This window comes from Rhinoderma darwinii, chromosome 1, assembly GCF_050947455.1.
Source record: "Rhinoderma darwinii isolate aRhiDar2 chromosome 1, aRhiDar2.hap1, whole genome shotgun sequence".
Classification (NCBI taxonomy): Eukaryota; Metazoa; Chordata; class Amphibia; order Anura; family Rhinodermatidae; genus Rhinoderma; species Rhinoderma darwinii.
Window position 1 is genome coordinate 238,573,823 of NC_134687.1, and position 24,538 is coordinate 238,598,360.

At 42.1% G+C, this 24,538-nt stretch overlaps 1 protein-coding gene across 1 annotated transcript in view; it reads right to left on the reverse strand.

Moving 5' to 3' along the window:
• Positions 1 to 24,538, reverse strand: part of IL12RB1 (interleukin 12 receptor subunit beta 1) — a 157,874-nt gene that overhangs the window by 8,852 nt on the left and 124,484 nt on the right. Inside the window, exon 14 of the mRNA XM_075851155.1 lies at positions 11,500 to 11,587. Within this exon, the coding sequence (XP_075707270.1) occupies positions 11,500 to 11,587 (88 nt within the window). The remainder of the gene's footprint in view (positions 1 to 11,499; positions 11,588 to 24,538) is intronic.

Consider the following 24,538-nt stretch of genomic DNA (forward strand, 5'->3'; position numbering starts at 1 on the left):
TGAGAAGAGACAGAGAGAATTTTACTGTGACACCAAAGACACAAAATTACAAAAAATCTAATATATAAACTTTATATAAACTTCAATTGTACACCTAGGCTAGGGTTATCCTTAGGGCACGTTCACACGTGGCAGAGTTTTTCCGCTGCAAATGTTGGTGCGGATTTGGGGCATTTACGCAACGAATCTGCACCAACATTTGCATATTTGACAGGTAGTTCAGACGTTGCAGAAAAGACAGCGGACTTGCCACGTATTTCAGGTTTTGCATTACAAAGGCTGAAATACGCAGTGAAATTCCGCTTCTCCGCCACAGACAGTGCATGCTGCGGACAGAAAATTCTGCACCGCGGCCTATGGTCCGCAGCGGAGTTTTCCCGCAACGTCTACACTAACTTTCCTAAAAATGTATAGAAACAAATGTAAAAAACGGCCGCTGGAGAATTCCACTGCGGACTGTCCGCAGCGGAAATCCACAGCAATTCCGCCACGTGTGAACGTGCCCTTAGGGTTAGTCTAGGGTTATTCTAGGTTCTATTCTAGAGTTAGTCTAGGGTTAGCCTAGGTTTAGTCTAGGGTCTTTGTGTAGCGTACGTGTGTGACGTCTTTTTTTTTTTTTTTGCACAAAAAAAATACACAAAGTTAAAAAAATATATATGTAAAAAAAAAGTTTTATGGTCTACGTGCTTGTTCGACAAAAGCTTTTTGTGGAGCGTGCTTTTGTGACGTTCGTGTATTTTTGTCTGTGAAAAAAAAAAAGTAAAGAAAAAATAATAACATTTGTCTGCGTGTGCGTCTGGTTACAGTCTTTGTTGTACGTGTGTGTAATTACAATGGCCCATAGAAGGTTCACGGTGGAAGAGGCATACGCCATGTTCATTTCTGACTCTGATGAAAGCAATACAGAAACCGCGTCCGAGGTAGAAAAGTTGTCTACCAGTGATAGGGACGACAGTGATAGCAAATGCAAGTGTCGCTGCGGAGTCCATAAGCACAGGGCATGTCGCAGAAGTACCACAAAACACGGCCCACTCTATTCCCCCAGAATATATTGAGTGGGTACCCACAGAGTAATTTTCCCCTAATATCCCAGAATTTATTGCCACACCAGGCATAAATATTAATGTGCAAAATTTTACAGCCCTCGATTTTTTTCTAAAATATTCATTACAGATGAACTATTGGAGCTGGCTGTCAACCAAACCAATCTGTATGCTCGCCAATTCTTTGCTGAAAAGCCAACGTTCCCCTATGCAAAGCAGTGGCACCCCACAAATAATGGCGAACTTAAAAAAAAAATTGTGGCTCTTCCTCAACATGGGGTTAGTGAAAAAGCCCTCAATTCGGTCATATTGGGCAACAAGCCCTACACATGCCACACCTGTTTTTCCAGCCATTATGACCAGAAGCAGATTATTTTAACGACAATCACCAGCCTCCCCCCCCCCCTAGTAGGACATGTAAAAAAAAAAAGTTGAATAAAGTTAAATTAAAAAAAAATATGAAAAACCCACTTTTTCCCCTTGCAAAATGCTTTACTATTAAAAAAACACAATAAAGCAAAAAAGTTACACATATTTGGTATCGCCGCGTCCGTAACGACCCCGACTATAAAGCTGTTACATTATTTAACCCGCACGGTGAACGCTGTAAAAAATAAAATAAAAAACAATGGAAAAATTGCTGTTTTCTGTTAATCCCGACTTTAAAAAAAAATTGATAAAAAGTGATCAAAAAGTCGCATCTACTCTCAAATGGTACCAATAAAAACTACAAGTTGTCCTGCAAAAAAAAGCCCTCATACAACCGCATCGGCGGAACAATAAAATAGTTATGACTCTTCAAATATGGAGATGCAAGAACAAATAATTTTGAAAAAAAAGTGTTTTTACTGTGTAAGTAGTAAAACATACAAATTTGTTGAAAAGTGAAAAAGATTATACCTCAAGTTTTGCTCACCTCATAACCAAGTTGCGTTTTTCCAATGCGTTTTTTCAATGCGTTTTGTGTAAAGCTTGATTGATACCTAAATAGGCATAAAAATCCAAGAAGCTGTGGGTGCTCGTAAATCCTCCTGAGCTAAATCCTGTGTCGACAGCAGGTTGTAGTAACAAAAATAGTGTGTAGGAAAGGCAGATCCAGCACTCAAATGATAAAAAATTCAATTTTATTAGGTCATGTTAAAAGGGATAAAACAACAATCCCGGGACCACGCTTACGCGTTTCAGACCGCTAGGGTCCTTAATCATAGCTATGATTAAGGACCCTAGCGGTCTGAAACGCGTAAGCGTGGTCCCGGGATTGTTGTTTTATCCCTTTTAACATGACCTAATAAAATTGAATTTTTTATCATTTGAGTGCTGGATCTGCCTTTCCTACACACTATTTTTGTTAATACAAATTTGTTATCTTTGCAATCGTAACAACCCGCTGAATAAAGTTAGTGTTATTTATACCACACGGTAAACGACGTAGATTTAGGGCGCAAAAAAAGTGTGGTGAAATTTCAGGTTTTCTTCTACCCCCCCCCAAAAAAAAAAGTTAATAAAAGTTAATAAATAAATATGTACCCCAAAAAGTACAACTTGTCCCGCAAAAAACAAGCCCTTACACAGCTATGTCGACGCAAAAATAAAAAAGTTATAGCTCTTGGAATGTGACGATGGAAAAACTTAAAAAATGGCTTGGTCATTAGGGTCCAGAATGCAAGCAGGGGGAAGGGGTTAAAATGTAACAAAAATGTTACCTATACATACAGTGAAGGAAATAAGTATTTGATCCCTTGCTGATTTTGTAAGTTTGCCCACTGTCAAAGACATGAACAGTCTAGAATTTTTAGGCTAGGTTAATTTTACCAGTGAGAGATAGATTATATAAAAAAAAAAAAAAAAAATCACATTGTCAAAATTATATATATTTATTTGCATTGTGCACAGAGAAATAAGTATTTGATCCCTTTGGCAAACAAGACTTAATACTTGGTGGCAAAACCCTTGTTGGCAAGCACAGCAGTCAGACATTTTTAGTAGTTGATGATGAGGTTTGCACACATGTTAGATGGAATTTTGGCCTACTCCTCTTTGCAGATCATCTGTAAATCATTAAGATTTCGAGGCTGTCGCTTGGCAACTCGGATCTTCAGCTCCCTCCATAAGTTTTCGATGGGATTAAGGTCTGGAGACTGGCTAGGCCACTCCATGACCTTAATGTGCTTCTTTTTGAGCCACTCCTTTGTTGCATTAGCTGTATGTTTCGGGTAATTGTCGTGCTGGAAGACCCAGCCACGAGCCATTTTTAATGTCCTGGTGGAGGGAAGGAGGTTGTCACTCAGGATTTGTCGGTACATGGCTCCATCCATTCTCCCATTGATGCGGTGAAGTAGTCCTGTGCCCTTAGCAGAGAAACACCCCCAAAACATAATGTTTCCACCTCCATGCTTGACAGTGGGGACGGTGTTCTTTGGGTCATAGGCAGCATTTCTCTTCCTCCAAAAACGGCGAGTTGAGTTAATGCCAAAGAGCTCAATTTTAGTCTCATCTGACCACAGCACCTTCTCCCAATCACTCTCAGAATCATCCAGATGTTCATTTGCAAACTTCAGATGGGCCTGTACATGTGCCTTCTTGAGCAGGGGGACCTTGCGGGCACTGCAGGATTTTAATCCATTACGGCGTAATGTGTTACCAATGGTTTTCTTGGTGACTGTGGTCCCAGCTGCCTTGAGATCATTAACAAGTTCCCCCCGTGTAGTTTTCGGCTGAGCTCTCACCTTCCTCAGGATCAAGGATACCCCACGAGGTGAGATTTTGCATGGAGCCCCAGATCGATGTTGATTGATAGTCATTTTTTATGTCTTCCATTTTCTTACTATTGCACCAACAGTTGTCTCCTTCTCACCCAGCGTCTTACTTATGGTTTTGTAGCCCATTCCAGCCTTGTGCAGGTCTATGATCTTGTCCCTGACATCCTTAGAAAGCTCTTTGGTCTTGCCCATGTTGTAGAGGTTAGAGTCAGACTGATTAATTGAGTCTGTGGACAGGAGTCTTTTATACAGGTGACCATGTAAGACAGCTGTCTTTAATGCAGGCACCAAGTTGATTTGGAGCGTGTAACTGGTCTGGAGGAGGCTGAACTCTTAATGGTTGGTAGGGGATCAAATACTTATTTCTCTGTGCACAATGCAAATAAATATATATCATTTTGACAATGTGATTTTCTTTTTTTTTTTTTATATAATCTATCTCTCACTGGTAAAATTAACCTAGCCTAAAAATTCTAGACTGTTCATGACTTTGACAGTGGGCAAACTTACAAAATCAGCAAGGGATCAAATACTTATTTCCTCCACTGTATATACGACAAAAAGGAAGCACTACATGTCCCAAGAAAACAGTGCAAATTTCACATCGATACATAAAACCCATACAGAGTTATACTGCGTTACATATGTGAATAGCAAAACTGCGAAAATTTCTCTAGTCACTAAGGTTTAAAACACCTTCGGTATTAAGGGGTTAAAGAAGCTGGCGCTGTGTAAATAATGGCGGCTTGCTGCTCTAAATGGCGCTGGTAATCCCTGTCCATGGTCCGTTTTATATCAGGAGGGAGAGCGGCGTTGGTACTCCGAGGTATGTTGTGACGTCATAATGGGCATCGGCGCATGTGCAATGGAGCGCACGGCAAGATGGCCGTGCGTTCCACTGTGACGATGTAGAAAGAGGCGTGAAACGCATATGGACGCACTGAGCGTCATCCATTAGCTACAAAAAAACGCTTTACCGAGATCTCAATACACACGGGTCTCTCGCATTGTCGACAATCCCTCTCTATACAATCATAGAATTGAGAACATGACGGCCAAATTCATTGAAAGAGGCTATGCTGAAAAGGTATTGCGGACAGCACAACTACCCAACACCTCACGACCAAGTGAGAAACCTAAACGCATTCCCTTTATACATGTATACCACCTGTGCGCATACACAATTCACCATATAATTAGGAAACATTGGCCCCTACTCAGAGAAGCATACCCCCAAATTGAAGAATTCAAATCCCCTTTCTTACCATGCTCAAAAAAAAAAACGAAAAATCTTAGGGATAAAATTGTTAGAGCAGACATCGGCTCATCCATGAGACCTTCTAGACAAACATTTCTCAACACACCCAAGATGGGAACCTTTCCTTGCAGGATATGTCTACAATGTTCACACATTATCAGGGGAGACAAAATTCACCACCCTCTCTTTGGCCATGGCATCCCTTTCCGTGATTACTTCACTTGTAACACCAACTTTGTGATCTATATGATTAAATGTCCCTGTGGCCTAGCATATGTAGGGGAAACCACACAACGCATCAAAGATAGGATTGGCCAACACAAGTCTAACATACGCTGTGGTAAAACGTTACTACCCATCCCTGCACACTTTTCTAAATACCAACATAACATCTCACAACTGATGTTCCAAGTGATAGAACACGTTCCAGCTCCTACAAGAGGAGGCGACAGAATCAAACATCTAAAACGTAGGGAAGCGTTCTGGATACATAAATTCCAGACTCTGGAACCTACAGGCCTTAATAGGGAATATGAAATAAGTAGTTCTCTTTCAAATACATCTACCAGATTGTCTATTTTCACATGTCATTTCATTTCTGTCATATAATAGCAAATTTTTACCACATTGTTTTACTGATGTTGTTTCAGCTCAATATATATTGAACTAATGTCTATTCCCATCTTAGACTCGCTAAGCCTCACTGTACCGCAAGGGGAACTGCTTTTCTGACTATCTGACCTAGACGCCACCTCCACTGTATCCTTTGAGTAGGGGAGGGAAAAGATAAGATGAACTAACTCTAGTATGCCCTATTATTCACTCTCCCCTACACAGAGTTTCGTCCCCTATTTACTTCCTTATTTATTTTCCTTTAATTTTCCTTTATATTTTCCCATCTAAATTCTCCTATTATTATCTCATCCAAATTTTCTCTCTTTTCTTTCTTTTCACCAGTATGGGATGGGATGAATGCCAGGAATGCACGTCCCCCTCCAATTTGGGCTTATTATTACAGTTCCTCACCATATTGCTGTCTATCCACCTCAACAGCGATATGGTAGATTGTATTTCTCATCTCCCTGGAAACGCCGCCTCGGACGACGCTAAGTGCATCCATATGCATTTCACGCCTCTTTCTACATCCTCACAGTGGAACGCTGTAATGGCAGGAAGGAGGTGAAGGGAAAGTGAGCCCTAATCTACCCACCGCCCTGTCCCTGCCTACTTGCAACGACCCGCCCTAGGCGACGAGGTACAACTGGGCGGCGGTCCCTACGCTGTCTAAGTGCACAGGAAAACAAACAGGGAACACGCAAGGGAAGGGGCAGTAGCCACGGAACGCCACGAGGAAACGGAGCGGCGAACGAACAGTCAGGACCAGGACGAAGTGAGTACACCCGAGCGGGCACGGAGACAGAAGCAAGCCAGGGGCAAAGCAAAGCAGGTCAAGCAGAACTGCAGCAAGGCAGAAGCACGGCAGAAGCAGGCTGGAGCAAGCAGCAGTGGGGCCAGGAATCCAAAAGAATTACAAGCACTGAGGGAGAGAACAGGGCAGGTAATAAAGGACAGGGGGCGGAGCTAACTCCGACAGACCAGGCCGCGATAGGCTCTCCCACTCCTGAGCCTGCCACCCTGGTTGGTGGGAGATGGTGTCAGTCGAACAGGTCTGGCCTCAGGTGTGGATTGATTAATCCCAGGAGTATACCTAGATGAAGTACCTGGCAGATCCCTAACAGTACTCCCCCTTTTATGAGGGGCCACCGGACCCTTACTAAGGGGACCCGGTTTAGTGGGGAAGAGAAGGTGGAACCTCCTGATCAATACCCCAGCGTGAACATCACGGGCAGGTACCCAAGTCCTCTCCTCCGGCCCGTATCCTCTCCAATGGACCAGGTACTGGAGGGAGCCCTGGACCATCCTACTGTCCATAATCTTGGCCACCTCGAATTCCACCCCCTCAGGGGTGAGAACGGGAACAGGAGGTATCCTCGAGGGGGACCAGGACGGGGAGCAGCGTTTAAGGAGGGAGGCATGGAAGACGTCATGTATGCGAAAGGATGGGGGGAGCTCCAGACGGAAGGATACAGGGTTGAGGACTTCAATGATCTTATAAGGTCCAATAAATCGGGGAGCAAACTTCCTGGACGGGACCTTAAGGCGCAAGTTCCTGGACGACAACCAGACCAAATCCCCGACGACAAACCGGGGGTTAGCAGAACGTCTACTATCCGCCTGAATCTTTTGTGCGCTCTGGGACGCCTCTAGGTTCTTCTGAACCTGGGCCCAGACAGTGCACAGTTCCAGATGAACATCCTCTAACTCAGGATTATTGGAACAACCAGGGGAGACGGAGGAGAACCTTGGGTTAAACCCGAAATTACAGAAAAACGGGGAGACCCCTGACGAGTTACTGACCCGGTTATTCAGGGAAAATTCAGCAAGGGGAAGGAATGAGACCCAATCGAATTGACAGTCAGAGATGAAACACCTTAAATATTGTTCCAGGGATTGGTTGGTCCTTTCCCACGGAACGCCACGAGGAAACGGAGCGGCGAACGAACAGTCAGGACCAGGACGAAGTGAGTACACCCGAGCGGGCACGGAGACAGAAGCAAGCCAGGGGCAAAGCAAAGCAGGTCAAGCAGAACTGCAGCAAGGCAGAAGCACGGCAGAAGCAGGCTGGAGCAAGCAGCAGTGGGGCCAGGAATCCAAAAGAATTACAAGCACTGAGGGAGAGAACAGGGCAGGTAATAAAGGACAGGGGGCGGAGCTAACTCCGACAGACCAGGCCGCGATAGGCTCTCCCACTCCTGAGCCTGCCACCCTGGTTGGTGGGAGATGGTGTCAGTCGAACAGGTCTGGCCTCAGGTGTGGATACTGTCAAGATAATATATCCCAGCAATTTGATGCCCCACACAGACACAATGCTAGACACTGTTCCTTCCTTTTTTATATTACCCAATGTTGTACATATCTGTCTTGTGCCAACTCTTTGTAATGCATTTCAATGTTAATCTGTATATTATACATCCTGTATTTTTTTATGGAATCTTTATATTATACTAAATTACATGTATATGTTTCTCTAGTGCTCGATGAAGGCCTCACGACCGAAACGTTGTACATATAGCCACTGGCATTACGATAAAAAAAAAAAAAAAAATCGAAATAAATTCACTTTACCTTTCCAAGAGTGTGCCGAACAGAACCCTACTATGTAATGATTAGGCGCAACAACTCCAAAACAGTGCGGTCTACAGATAAAGGTCTCTGGTTTGGCTATTAACCCAAGTCGTGTATATAGAATAAGTAATGTAGGTTAAGAGCCGGCCTGCTCAGTCATCAAGAAGAGGTAAAAGGCGTTATCAAAAGGTGTTAGTTTGTAAAATTACTGTGAAACAAACTAGCTTTTTTCAAATTTTTGGGCTTCTGTCTTTCCTCAGGTAATGCAACTATTACTCTAAAGGGTTATTCCCAGAATTGGCAATTATTACCAATCCACAGGATAGTTGATAATTGTCTGATCTCTGGGGCCGTCACTGTTTGTAGAAACGGGGGCCCTGAACCCTGTTCCTCATCGCACCCCCCCCCCCCCCGCAGAGCTTTGTTGGAGTGGTGGTCGAGTAGGCGCCTTTCGCTCCATTCAGTATCTATGAGAATGACAGAAACAGGAATACTGAGTGCAGTGTTTGGTTGTCATTCCCATAGACTTTGAATAGAGTGGCAGCGTGATCGGTGAGGATCCCAGGTATGGGGCCCCCAGCGATCAGACGATTATACCCTACCCTGTGGATTAGTGATAATGTTTGATTTTGATACAACCCCTTTAAAGGTTCCATTTAAACGTGCTGGATTTGCATATTGCAAATCTGAGATGTAATCTATTGTAACCGAGAAGGACGTGGTCGGGGGGGGGGGGCATTATAGCGTGTATGGGTGGGAGGGAGGGGGGGGCATTATACCGTGTATGGGAGGGAGGCGGGGGGCATTATACAGTGTATGGGAGGGAGGCGGGGGGCATTATACCGTGTATGGGAGGGAGGGGGGCATTATACCGTGTATGCGAGGGAGGGGGGGCATTATACCGTGTATGGGAGGGAGGGGAGGCATTATACCGTGTATGGGAGGGATGGGGGCATTATACCGTGTATGGGAGGGAGGGGGGCATTATACGGTGTATGGGAGGGAGGGGGGCATTATACGGTGTATGGGAGGGAGGGGGCATTATACGGTGTATGGGAGGGAGGGGGGCATTATACGGTGTATGGGAGGGAGGGGGGCATTATACGGTGTATGGGAGGGAGGGGGGGCATTATACGGTGTATGGGAGGGAGGGGGGCATTATACTGTGTATGGGAGGGAGGGGGGGCATTATACTGTGTATGGGAGGGAGGGGGGGCATTATACTGTGTATGGGAGGGAGGGGGGGCATTATACTGTATGGGAGGGAGGGGGGCATTATACTGTGTATGGGAGGGAGGGGGGCATTATACTGTGTATGGGAGGGAGGGGGGGCATTATACGGTGTATGGGAGGGAGGGGAGGCATTATACTGTGTATGGGAAGGAGGGGGGGCATTATACTGTGTATGGGAGGGAGGAGGGCATTATGCTGTGTGGGGGCAGCTATGGGGGGGCATTATGCTGTGTGGGGGCAGCTATGGGGGGCATTGTACTGTGTGGGGGAAGCTATGGGGGGGCATTATACTGTGTGGGGGAAGCTATAGGGGGGCATTATACTGTGTGGGGGAAGCTATGGGGGGGCATTATACTGTGTGGGGGAAGCTATGGGGGCATTATACTATGGGAGCAGCTATGAGGGGCATTATACTATGGGGGCATTATACTGTGCGAGGAGCGGATATGGGGGCATTATACTGTGTGGGGGCAGCTATAGGGAGCATTATACTGTGTGGGGGCAGCTATGGGGAGCATTTATATATATTAACAGACCACTACATTCTTTTTGCTAGCAAACCCGTGTAACGGGTTTTCTATACTAGTTATGATATAATCCAGGGAAGAGGCTTTTGTGCCAGAGGTATGAATCACACACGCACGAGAATCAGCTCCATTGACAATTAATGGGCTAATCCTCAAATTTTCCATGCAGAATTCTACTTATTACCACAGCTGACTTTTTAAGTTGTGCAGACAAAAGTCAGTGCAGAATTGTTTCGTAGCATATGACTGGGGTTGTGGAAACCCCATTCACTTGCATGGGATATGGATTGGCATTGGATTTGATGCAAATCCATGTCAAATCCCACACATGTGAATGGAGCCGAAAGGAACTGGATATACAAAGAAGAAACTGGTAGAAAATAACATTTTATTAGTTTGGACATTTTTGTTAGCAGAGGTAATAGAAAAATTGTGCATATATAAAATATTTAAGGTTTAAAAAGAATTACATAAGCAATTACAATTAGTTTTTCTGGGTGTTAGAACCATTTGCTAATGCAGACTACCCTTTATACACCATAAACACCTTAAAAGTTTCCCAAACTTTCAGATGACTTTTCAAAATAAGATGTCATGTGTGTGTACAGGTAGAATAACAATATTTCTGGCCATTATAGGACTTGTATTCTGCATTGTTAACCACTTTTCCACTCGGTAGGCGCTCTCTTTAATTCTCAGTTTTCTCTGAGCTAGTGGGTATCATGGGTTCTATACACAGCACACAGATGGAAGAGGAGAATCATGTTCTCCTGTCTCTATCACATATACAGAAGCAGCAGCAGCAGCAGCAGCATGAGCAGCAGCATAGAGGACATTATACAGCAATAATAAGTGTAGCTGTGAATCCAGCACTAGGGTGAGATATAACACTTACTAGGAGGCTGCTATAGAGTTTGAATAAGGCTTGAGAGGCAGAGAGACAGACAAACCTATAAATCGGCCTTGTGACAGCTGCATGTAATTTTATAGGGCTCTTCACACGGCCGTTGTTTTAACAGACTGTGTGAAGGGCCCGTGAAAAAATAAGGCATGTCTTATTTGTTAGTTTTCACGGATCCCTCAATAGACTCAAGTCTATGAGGGATCTGTGAAAATGGGTCCCGCACGGGTGCAAATCGGCCGTGAAAAACTGCAGTTTCACAGGCCAATTTGAAACACGCTCGTCTAAATAAAGCGTTACCCTGCCTTCTCCTCCCCTCTCCATAGACTTCCATAGGCAGCTGTAACCTGATCCCTCACTGAGCTGAGTGTCTGCCTTGTCTAAGACAAGATGGAGAAAGCAGTAAATTCAGAGTGAGTGAACAATTAGTAGGGGGATGGGGGAAGGAGCAAAGGGGCCTGATAAGTAGAGAGGTTTATTTTTCTCTAATAAAGATATATTATGTTTCTTATATTCGCTTGCACTATTGATTTATCAAATGTTGTTCAAAGTGCAGTGCGTATTTAATGCATTGTGAATGAAATATACATACATATTTATCATCACCGACAGTAAATGTTGTTGCTTTACTTTTGCTGGGATTCGGAAGTTCTTGGCATATGCATTGGTTTATTTTGATCCTATAACAACAAAATAACAACATTTATTATCAAGAACATTAAATTGGTTATTAACCCCTTAAGGACGCAGCCTAGTTTGGGCCTTAAGGCTCAGAGCCCATTTTTTAAATCTGACATATTTCACTTTATGTGGTAATAACGTCGGAATGCTTAAACCTATCCAAGCGATTCTGAGATTGTTTTCTCGTGAGACATTGGGCTTTATGTTAGTGGTAAAATTTGGTCGATATATTCAGTGTTTATTTGTGAAAAATGTGAAAAAATTGCCTTTTTCTGAATCTAAATGCATCTGCTTGTAAAACAGATGAAGAAAACACCAGAGGAGATCCAGCGATTGAAATGTCGATAGGAAAAACTAAGTTTCCACTTTATTAAAGTAGAAGATAGATGCTTGAAAAAAACACCAGGAGGAAAAGACAAGGTGGTGATATGCGGCAATAGATAGCCTACGAGTTTCAGGCACTGGCTGTGCCCTTAATCATGGCTAAGTCGAGTGAGCTCAAGCAAGCACACGGAGTGAATAAATACTAAATAAATGGGAGGTTGGACCTGAAACGAGACGGCGCTCGCAGGTGAGGTAATTAACTATCAGGAAATCGATCTCCCGTCGTCGGTAAGTTTCAAAAATGTATAATAACTGTAATCATAACCAGTAAAATAGTGCATATGATAAAAATAAGAATGGGAAAAGATTAAATAAAGCTGAAATTATTTGTATATAAGACTGTACGTATGATGCGAAGTTTCATAGAATTGTTAGAGGATTGCGTCCCCGAGGCTTGCGGAGCATCACCCGACACATATTGATACACGGAAAACATGTGAAAAGAGAGAACCACAGAGAAAACACAAATTCATACATGTTATATAAAGAAAAAAAACAAACAACCGCATAAAGATATATGTAAATGTGAACACAGGGAATAAAAACATACATGTATATAGTAAGATAACGTTGCTAATAAGGCTGACATACAATTAATAACTATAGAAAATGCCGTGTATTTCACATAACGTATGTGTCCAGGAGGTGATACATCTTAGATGACGAAAAAATGATAAATAATCCTAATACAACTGGACAATATATAAAGGCAAATTAATTGTAATAAAGTCATATAGATAAGAACATAGCAGCCAGGAAAGATCTTTATATACTTGAATAAACAATAACAAAATTTAAATGAGTACTGAGTGATCAATAAATAATGCTAGGATAATGTATGTAAGCTCCACTGCTTTGCCTAAACGAATTTATTAAGATTACAACGAAAGGAGCTGAATCCCTATGTGAGGAACTATATATGAAAGATAAAAAACGTAAAAACGGAAAATCTTGGTGAAAGAATGTCAAACTGAACATATCACATATTGAGCAGATAAATGGGTCTAATATATTATAATACTCAGAACCATCCAAGCTGGGTAAACGTGAGTGATAGAGCCCTAGTGGGTGTCCATATAGTATGTTTAATAAAACATAAATGTAATAGTTGAAAACATGGGAACCCACAAGGATGCCACAACGATATCGGACCACACGGAGATACCGCAGGTGGACACAAAGGCATAAACAAGAACGAGACAATAGCTACGGTACATACAGAGGCAAAAGATATCCCCAATATCGCACCAGCGAGATGTCGTAACATCTCCAGAACCACTAAACAGAGATACAGACAGATGTGAGTAACAGAAAGGCACACATGCTAACCTGCACCTATATGGATACATTCGGAAAACCGAATGCAACGGACAAATGTAGCCTAGCATAAATATGTTGAGTTGTAAAATAGAAGCTGAAAAAAATGTATATAGCAGGTAATTCGGAGATAGACAAAAGTGCCTAAATAATGTCAGTATGAAAAAGTTAGCATGATATAATATATCTAACAGAAAGCCAGGAAATCGTTATATTGTCCCAGTGTTGGAGATATTGAGCCTATGTGGCAGAAAAGACATTTGATTTATATGTATATAAATATGTCACGATGATAAATACCAACTAGTGGATGAAATCTATAACGAAAAAACAAATGCCACAATACTATTGAAAACGAATGGCCTTATTAACCCCTTCCCGACATTTGACGTACATGTACGTCATGGAAAGTACTGACTTCCCGCATCTTGCCGTACATGTACGTCAAACGTTTGGCACCGGCTCAGAAGCTGAGCCGGTCCCATCATCACCGGATCTCAGCTGTATCTTACAGCTGACATCCGACTGTAACGGCGGGGACCGAAATTAGCTTCGATCCCCGCCATTAACCCCTTAAGTGCAGCGCTCAAACGCGATCGCTGCACTTAAGGTGTTTGCAGCTCATCGGAACCCCAGTAATGAAATTGCCGGGGTTCCGGTGGCTGCAATGGCAACCGGAGGCCTAATACTGGCCTCCCGGTCTGCCTAGCACCGAAGCCGGTCAAGATCCGCCCGGCGGCGGAGCCTGATCGGCTTCCGTAGCTGCCGGCAAGATGGCGCCGGGTCAGGAGCTGATCCGGCGTCATCAGCGGTGGAAGTCAGCTGTACTGTACAGCTGACATCCACCTGTAACGGCAGGAACCGGAGCTAGCTCCGATCCCTGCCATTAACCCCTTCGATGCAGCAATCGAAAGCGATTGCTGCATCGTAGCGGTTACAAGCAGATCGCCAGCCCTGACAGGCAATCGGGACTGGCGACTGCTGTTATGGCAACAGGAGACACAATGGTCTCCTGCTCTGCCATTACGGAAGCCGATTTAGGCCCCGCCGGGAGGCGAAGCCTAAACGGCTTGCTGTCAGTGAATGACTGACAGATCTAATACATTGCACTACATAGGTAGTGCAATGTATTAGAAAAAAAAAAATCTGACCGTTGGACCTTCAAGTCCCCTAGTGGGACTTGAGAAAAAGTGTAAAAAAAGTATAAAAAAGTGTAAAAAAAAGTGCAAAAAATAAAAGTTTGAAAACAATAAAAGTTTCAAGTAATCAAATAACACACAATCCCCCTTTTACTCTTATCAAGTCCTTTATTATTGAAAAATAATAATAAACCATATGTATTTGGTATCGCCACGACCGTAACGACCGGAGGTATCAAAATATTATATTATTTATTGCACGCGGTGAACAGCGTAAAAAAAACCCGTAAAAAACGTTACCAGAGTTTCTGTTTTTTAGTCACTTTGCCCTACAAATATTACAATAAAAAGTGATCAAAAAGTCGCACGTATCCAAAAATGGTACCTATAAAAACTATAGCTCGTCCCGCAAAAAACAAGCCCTCATACAACTCCGTCGACAAAAAAATTAAAACGTTATGGTTCTCACAACTTGGCGACAGAAAAAATACATTCTTTTTACAAAAGTAATTTTATTGTGCAAAAAGTTGTAAAACATAAAAAAGTTCTATAAATGAGGTATCGCCGGAATCGTACTGACCCGCAGAATAAAGGTAACATGTAGTTTATAATGCGTGGTGAACTCTGTATAAAAAAAAACCAAAAAAAGCTGTGCCAGAATTGCGTTTTTTGGTTTACCTGGCATCCCAAAAAATAGGATAAAAGGTGATCAAAAAGTCACATGTACCCCAACATGGTACCAATAATAACTACAGCTCGTCCCGCAACAAACCAGCCCTCATACCGCTACGTCTATGAAAAATAAAATTAGTTATGGCTCCAATAAGTCAGGAAATAAAAAAATATGCAGTTGTGCCCGAGGAGAACATTTCTTCTGTTTCAAGAGGCGATTTATCAAGGACCTAAAATTAGGGAACCAGGAAGGGAGGGCCCAATCATATCCGATGGAAGCGACGGTGCCCGTATTATACCAGGATAATACTTTCCCAGCAAAATTCCCCAAACTACAAAGGCGCGGAGTGTGGACCAAAAGGGGGATAAGAAATGACACCATTTATCAGTGCGACACCGGCCTGTGCAGAAAGGATTGCTTCACAGCGTAACACACATCTATGGATTATTTTTATTTTTTTATACCACCTGAGAACCCTTTTAACAATTTTTGTGGTGTGTGTCTCCAGCGTCATAAGCTGGGCATGACATATTTGCCACTGAATGGCATATCTAGGGAAAAATATAAATTTTTAATTTGCACCATCCGCAGCGCATTCATTTATGGAAAAGACCTGTGGGGTGAAAATGCTCACTACACCCCTTAATAAATGCCTTGAGGGGTGCAGTTCCATAATGGGGTCACTTATCAGGGGTTTCTTTTTATTATTTCACATCTGAGCCTCTGCAGTTGTGAACCAATACTTTGTAAATCGCCAAATTAGGCCTCCACTCCGCATGGTACTCTTCACTTCTGAGCCCTGTCATATGTCCAGACAAAAGATTAGGGCCACATGTAGGGTGTTTCTAAAACCGGGAAACACCGCATAATAATTAGAGAGCTGTCTTGTTATGGTGGCACAAGCCGGGCACCACATATTGGCATATCTATGGAAAAAAATCCCATTTTCACTCTGCAACATTGAGCGCACACTAATTTCTACAAAACACCTGCAGGGTTAAAATGCTTACTACACCCCTTGGTAAATGCATTGAGGGGTGTAGTTTACAAAATGGGGTCACTTCTGGGGGGTTTCCACTGTTTTGGGCCCACAGGTGCCCAGAAACCAATCCAGCAACATCTGCACTCCAAATGGCGGTCCTTCCCTTCTGAGCCCTGCCGTTTGCCCAAACAGCAGTTTATGACCACATATGGGGTATTGCCGTACTCGGGAGAAATAGCTTTACAAATGTTGGGTTCTTTTTTTCCTTTATTTGTTGAGAAAATGAAAAAATTTGCGCTAAAGCTACGTCTTATTGAAGAAAAAGGACTGTTTTTATTTTCACTGCCTAATTCTAATAAATTCTATGAAACATCTGTGGGGTCAAAATGCTCACTACACCCCTAGATGCATTCTTCAAGAGGTGTAGTTTCCTAAATGGAGTCCCTTTTTGGGCGTTTTCATTGTTTTGTCCCCTCAGGGGCTTTGCAAATGTGACCTGGCCTCCGCAAATCATTCCTGCTAAATGTGATCTCAAAAAGTCAAATAGTGCTCTTTCCCTTCTAAGCCCTGCCGTGTGTCCAAACAGCCGTTTATTACCACATGTGGGGTATTGTTTTACTCGGGAGAAATTGCTTTACAAATTTTGTGGTGCTTTTTCTCCTTTAGTCCTTCTGGAAATGAGAAAAAATTAGCTAAACCTACATTTTCTTTGAAAAAATGTAGATTATTATTTTCAGGGCCTACTTCCAATAATTTCTGCAAAAAAACTGTGGTGTCAAATCGCTCACTATACCCCTAGATAATTTCCTCAATGGGTGTTGTTTCCAAAATGGGGTCACTTGTGGGGGGTTTCCACTGTTTTGTCCCCTCAGGGGCTTTGTAAATGTAACATGGCCTCCGCAAACCATTCCTGCTAAATTTGAGTTCCAAAAGCCAAATGGCGCTCTTTCCCTTCTCAGCCTCGCCGTGTGTCCAAACAGCCGTTTATTACCACATGTGGGGTACTGTTTTACTCGGGAGAAATTTCTTTACAAATTTTATGGTGATTTTTCTCCTTTAGTCCTTGTGGAAATGAAAAAAAATTAGCTAAACCTACATTTTATTTGAAAAAATGTAGATTTTCATTTTCACAGCCTACTTGCAAAAATTTCTGCAAAAAACCTGTGGGGTCAAAATGCTCACTATACCCCTAGATAATTTCCTCAAGGGGTATAGTTTCCAAAATGGGGTCACTTGTTTGGGGTTTTCACTGTTTTGTCCCCTCAGGGGCTTTGTAAATGTGACATGGCCTCCGCAAACCATTCCTGCTAAATGTGAACTCCAAAAGCCAAATGGCGCTCTTTCCCTTCTCAGCCACGCCGTGTCTCCAAACAACCGTTTATTACCACATGTGAGGTATTGTTTTACTCGGGAGAAATTGCTTTACAAATTTTGCGGTGCTTTTTCTCCTTTAGTCCTTGTGGAAATGAGAAAAAAAAATCGCTAAACCTACATTTTCTTTGAAGAAATGTTGATTTTAATTTTCACGGCCTACTTCCAATAATTTCTGTAAAAAACCTGTGCGGTGAAAATGCTCACTACACCCCTAGATAATTTCCTTGAGGTGTCTAGTTTCCCAGATGGGGTCACTTTTGGGGGATTTTGACTGTTTTGGCACCGCAAGAGCCCTTCAAACCTGACATGGTGCCTAAAATATATTCTAACAAAAATAAGGCCCCAAAATCCACTAGGTGCTCCTTTGCTTCTGAGGCCGGTGTTTCAGTCCAGTAGCACGCTACGGCCACATGTGGGATATTTCCTAAAACTGCAAAAACTGGGCAACAAATATTGAGTTGCATTTCTCTGGTAAAACCTTCTGTGTTGTAAAAAAAATTGTATTAAAAATGTATTTCTGCAGAAAAATATGAAATTTGTAAATTTCACCTCTACTTTGCTTTAATTCCTGTGAAATGTTTAAAGGGTTAAGACATTTTCTAAATGCTGTTTTGAATACTTTGAGGGGTGAAGTTTTTAAAATGGGGTGACTTTTTTGGGGTTTCTAATATATAAGGCCCTCAAAACCACTTCACAACTGAACTGGCCCCTGTAAAAATAGCCTTTTGAAATTTTCTTGAAAATGTGAGAAATTGCTGCTAAAGTTCTAAGCCTTGTGAGGTCATAGAAAAATAAAAGGATGTTCAAAAAACGATGCCAATCTAAAGTAGACATATGGGGGATGTTAATTAGCAACAATTTTGTGTATTATAACTGCCTGTCTTACAAGCAGATACATTTAAATTGAGAAAAATGCTAATTTTTGCAATTTTTCGCTAAATTTTGGTGTTTTTCACAATTAAATACTGAACATATCGAGCAAATTTTGCCAGTAACATAAAGTCCAATGTGTCACGAGAAAACAATCTCAGAATCGCTTGGATAGGTGAAAGCATTCCGGAGTTATTACCACATAAAGTGACACATGTCAGATTTGAAAAATGAGGCTCTGTCAGGAAGGTCAAAAGTGGCTAAAGAGGGAAGGGGTTAAATGCTATATATGGTTGACACAAGAGCTGGCCATAAGATCAATATAATTGTGAGTGCCACATAACAGATGGTCCCGGATGGAATAGAACCAGGGCAAATCTACATAGAAGCCCACAAAATAGGATAGAATAAAGGCCAGACTACAAACCTCATCTATAAATATAATGGAAATGATGAGAATACTATGCACCAAATGACACGGGAGGGGAAAGGAAGGGGAAGAGACAAATTGAAACAGTGGATGGAACTGATCTGACAGGGAGGAAACTAATGTATCAGTATCAATAGTGAAACATTAAATCCTTGCGGAGATTAAGACCGCTTGGAAATCTGGTGTTCAAATGGTAGATCCAAAAGGCTTCCCGTGTATGTAATCTGTGTTTGAGATCACCCCCCCCCCCCTGATAGTTTTAATCATTTTTTCTATGCCGTAGATTTTGAGGGAGTTAATATTTCTATTATGGCAAGTGATAAAATGTTTGCTGGCATTTGAGATGTTAACAATTGCTGGGTTTCTAATATAACTTAGATGTTCGAGGATTCTGATCTTTAGTTTCCTTGTGGTACACCCTACATATTTTAGCCTACACTGTGAGCATTCCACTATGTAGACCACGTGATCACTATTACAATTGATATGGGTTTTAATTGGAAAGTTGGTAGTATCGTTGGAATTGGAGAAGGTTTTTGTGCTTTTACTAACCGTGCAAACCTTACAGGGATGAGACCCACAATTATAGTAACCTGTGTAGTGCAATCATGTTGGAGACTTGGCTTTTGATGGTAGACAAGAGGGGGAAAGGATGTTTCCCAGAGTGGGTGCCCGACGGGAGACTATTCGAAAGCCATTTGCTAGAATGGATTCAAGTTTGGCATCTTCAAACAGTACGGGGATATAACGCTGGACCATGGCACGAATTTCAGAAAACTGGTTGCTGTATTGCAATACAAGTGTTGGTTTAGATGTATTGCTTGTTGCAGGAGTATCTTTATTTGTCTTAACCCTGTTGAGAGAGTGTAGATCTTTCCTATCCTTCTGGTTCACTATTGCTTGGGCTCGATCTAGTGTCCATTTTTTGTAGCCTCTATTAGTTAGTTTGTTATATATTTTTCGCTGTTCTGATAGAAAACCCTGTTGGTTGGTGCAATTTCTCTTTGCCCTAGTTAGTTCTCCTACAGGAATTGACGTGATGGTGTGTCTAGAGTGGCTGCTAGTGGCATGAAGGATTGTATTGCCTGCTATGGGTTTATGAAAAATCTCAGTATGTATGCTCTTGCCTGCAAACCCTGTAAGTGTCAAATCGAGAAAATGGATGGTAGTGGGATGGCACGTATGCGTAAATTTCAAATTAAATGCATTCAAGTTGAGGAATTCCAAAAATTCAGGTATGGCAGATACATCGCCCTCCCAAATGATCAAGAGGTCGTCAATGTATCTGCCATACCAGTGCAGCTGGTGAAAAAAGGGATTGCGGGCAGAAAAAATTGTAGTTTCCTCCCACCAAGCCATAACCAAAGTGGCAATGGAGGGGGAGAACTTAGCACCCATGGATACTCCTCTGTTTTGGAGGAAAAAAGTGCCCTCGTGGTAGAAGAAATTGTGTGTTAACAAAAACAATAGAACCTCTGACATGAAGACTTGTAACGTCTCATCATATGTGCTGTATTTGGATATGTGATGCTGTAGTGCTTGAATTGCTATATGGTGTGGTATAGATGTATATAATGCCACAACATCACAGCTTAGCCACGAAAATCCGGACTCCCATATTTTTTCATCAAAGATGTGTAACACATCTTTAGTGTCTCTGAGATGTCCTGGGGTTCTTTGGACAAGGCGCTGTAACAAGTAATCGAGCCACTCAGAGTTTTTCTGTGAGTGACCCGATGCCAGACACGATGGGACGCATAGGTGGAGGGATAATGCCCTTGTGAGTCTTGGGTAAGGCATATAAAATCGGAGTAATAGGGTTCTTAATTGACAGATAGTCATATTGTTTTTTAGTTATAATGCCACTATCTAGACCTTTATTAAGTAGCTTAGTAAGACGCTGTTGAAAAGTGGTAGTGGGGTTAGAGTCTAATTTGATGTAGGTTTCTGTGTCATGTAACATTTCTGCTATCTGTTCTGTATACATACAACGGTCCATGACGGTTACACTCCCCCCTTTGTCCGACATGTGGATCACTATGTCTAGGTTGTTTTTCAAAGATTTTATCGCATCTTTCTGTTCATTTGTAAGATTATGTTGTGATCTAGTTTTATAGCTATTGTTGGCAATTTTGTGTAACTCTCTCTCCATAATAGACTGGAATTTATCCATTGAGTCAGTTCTAGACTGAGTTGGATAATATGTAGGATTGGATGTTGGAAATTTACTCGCTAATATGTCTGAAGGTAATATATTCTGTTCTGCAAGATCAACTAAGTTAGATAGAGTGACTTGTTCATGGAACATGAGTGGACGAAAAATGCTGTTGTCACATGGGGCGCATTCTGAGGTGACAAAAGCATTTTCCATGGGTGTGTCACTAACTGAGGAGAAGTGCCTCTTGATGGTCAAGTTGCGTATGAATTTGTTAATATCTAACAATGTGTGGAAAACGTCAAAATCTTTATTAGGAGCAAAATTCAGACCTAAGGCCAGTACTTCTATGTGAGTGGGAGAAAGAGGGAACTGGGACAAATTAATAACATCCATGGACTCCTTCAGAGTCTCTGATTGCGCAGTCGGCGTGGCAGAATGCTGTCCGTGGCTTCTGTGTTTCCTGCCCCCCCTGCGCCCCCGTTTTTTGGGGGGCCACGTCTGGCAGGAAAAGGGTGTCTGTATGAGCCTGCTTCTCGTGGTAAATCGAAATCAGATGTTCCCTCGCCTCCATCCGTTGTTTCTGGCTCGGTTGAGCTGAAGCTAACTCTACGTTGACTTGTTTGGCGTTGTCTAAATCTTCTACGATCCTTCAGAATGGCTTTGGATTTATATGAGAGACTGTCCCTTCTGGTCCAGTTGAACACTTCACCTTTAGTGTAATCCTCTGTATCTCTGAGGAACTTGCTTTTTTTTGTGTCCATAATAGATTGTTCAAGTTGGTCGATGTATTTGTGTGTTCTGGATTCCAGGATAGAAAAATCGGGTGAGCTGGACAACTTGTTGGTTTCCTCCTTCAGCCTCTGAATTTCCAGATTTAGTTCAGCCAATTTGGTGTCTTCTTGTTCGGTAATGAGACCCATCAGTTTAAGAGAGCATTCTGATAGGGTGGTATTCCATGCCTCTGTGAATTCCGTTGAATATTGAAACGTCAGAATTTTTCGTAGGCGCAATCCCCGTGGCACCATGTTCTTGGAAATATAATTCCTAAGTGTGGTTAGATCCCACCAGACACGTGCTTCCTGAGCTAGGAGTTTCTCCAGTTCTCTGAATTGACTGTGTAACGATGAGTCTGGATTCTGGGTGTAACTGGAATCTCCAAAAACTGCTGCTGCTCTCTCAGCTCTGGATCTACTATAATCCTGTGTCATTTTGAGACGTCAGATATGCACCAAGATAATCGTGTTAAAAATCAGTAAATAACTGGTTGATGTTACTGATAATATATTTTCTCAATGGGAATTAATTCAAAATATATGTCCCATGTTGCCATAAGCAACCACCTTGTAGCCAATACTTTAATGAGTTTGTATAACCAGAGTAAATCTCAAAAATGTCCAAAAAAGTGGCTAGACAAAACGGCTGGTTTGCACGGAGGTTGAAGCCGTATACATGAGTAAATTTAACAGAGGAAAAAGGAAAAGGGAGGAAACCTCCAGCTCACCAATCTAACACTCCTGTGTTTGTAGTCGCCCGGATCAGCCGCGACGGCACACGGCAGCAATTGAAGAAAAAACCAGAGGAGATCCAGCGATTGAAATGTCGATAGGAAAAACTAAGTTTCCACTTTATTAAAGTACAAGATAGATGCTTGAAAAAAACACCAGGAGGAAAAGACAAGGTGGTGATATGCGGCATAGATAGCCTACGCGTTTCAGGCACTGGCTGTGCCCTTAATCATGGCTAAGTCGAGTGAGCTCAAGCAAGCACACGGAGTGAATAAATACTAAATAAATGGGAGGTTGGACCTGAAACGAGACGGCGCTCGCAGGTGAGGTAATTAACTATCAGGAAATCGATCTCCCGTCGTCGGTAAGTTTCAAAAATGTATAATAACTGTAATCATAACCAGTAAAATAGTGCATATGATAAAAATAAGAATGGGAAAAGATTAAATAAAGCTGAAATTATTTGTATATAAGACTGTACGTATGATGCGAAGTTTCATAGAATTGTTAGAGGATCGCGTCCCCGAGGCTTGCGGAACATCACCCGACACATATTGATACACGGAAAACATGTGAAAAGAGAGAATTTGTGTTTTCTCTGTGGTTCTCTCTTTTCACATGTTTTCCGTGTATCAATATGTGTCGGGTGATGCTCCGCAAGCCTCGGGGACGCGATCCTCTAACAATTCTATGAAACTTCGCATCATACGTACAGTCTTATATACAAATAATTTCAGCTTTATTTAATCTTTTCCCATTTTTATTTTTATCATATGCACTATTTTACTGGTTATGATTACAGTTAATATACATTTTTGAAACTTACCGACGACGGGAGATCGATTTCCTGATAGTTAATTACCTCACCTGCGAGCGCCGTCTCGTTTCAGGTCCAACCTCCCATTTATTTAGTATTTATTCACTCCGTGTGCTTGCTTGAGCTCACTCGACTTAGCCATGATTAAGGGCACAGCCAGTGCCTGAAACGCGTAGGCTATCTATTGCCGCATATCACTACCTTGTCTTTTCCTCCTGGTGTTTTTTTCAAGCATCTATCTTGTACTTTAATAAAGTGGAAACTTAGATTTTCCTATCGACATTTCAATCGCTGGATCTCCTCTGGTTTTTTCTTCAATTGCTGCCGTGTGCCGTCGCGGCTGATCCGGGCGACTACAAACACAGGAGTGTTAGATTGGTGAGCTGGAGGTTTCCTCCCTTTTCCTTTTTCCTCTGTAAAACAGATGGTTATACTACCCAAAATAGTTACTAGTTCACATTTCCCATAAGTCTACTTTAGATCGGCATTGTTTTTTTGAGCATTATTTTATTTTTCTTGGACGTTACAAGGCTTAGAACATAACCAGCAATTTCTCATATTTTTAAGAAAATTTCAAAAGCCGTTTTTTTTAAGTTACCTGTTCAGCTCTGAAGGGGCATTGAGGGGCCTATGTATTAGAAACCCCCATAAACCCCCCCCCCCCCCCATTTTAAAAACTAGACCCCTCAAAGTATTCAAAACTGCATTTAGAAGGTTTAACCCTTTTGGCATTTCTCAGGAATTAAAGCAAAGTGGAGGTGAAATTTGCAAATTTCATTTTTCTTGCTGAATTTCAATTTTATTCTATTTTTTTCTGTAACACAGAAGGTTTTACCAGAGAAACACTACTAAATATGTATTGTCTAGATTCTGCCGTTTTTAGAAATGTCCCACATGTGGCCCTACTGCGCTCGTGGACTAAAACACAAGCCCCAGAAGCAAAGAAGCACCTAGTGCATTTTGGGGCTTCTTTTTTATTAGAATATATTTTAGGCAGCATGCCAGGTTTGAAGAGGTGTTGAGGTGCCAAAACAGTAGGAATCCCCCAAAAGTGAACCCATTTTGTAAACTACACCCCTCAAGGAATTCATTTATGGTTATTGTTACCATTTTGACCCCATTGTATTTTCGCAGCACGTATTTGAATTGGGCTGTGAAATGTAAAAAAAATGAAATTTTTTACAATAAGATGTAGTTTTGGCTCAAAATTTCTTATTTTCACAGGGAACAAAATACCCCATTCTTTTGCCCAATTTGTCCTGAGTGCGGCAATACCCCATTTGTGGTGATAAACTGCCGTT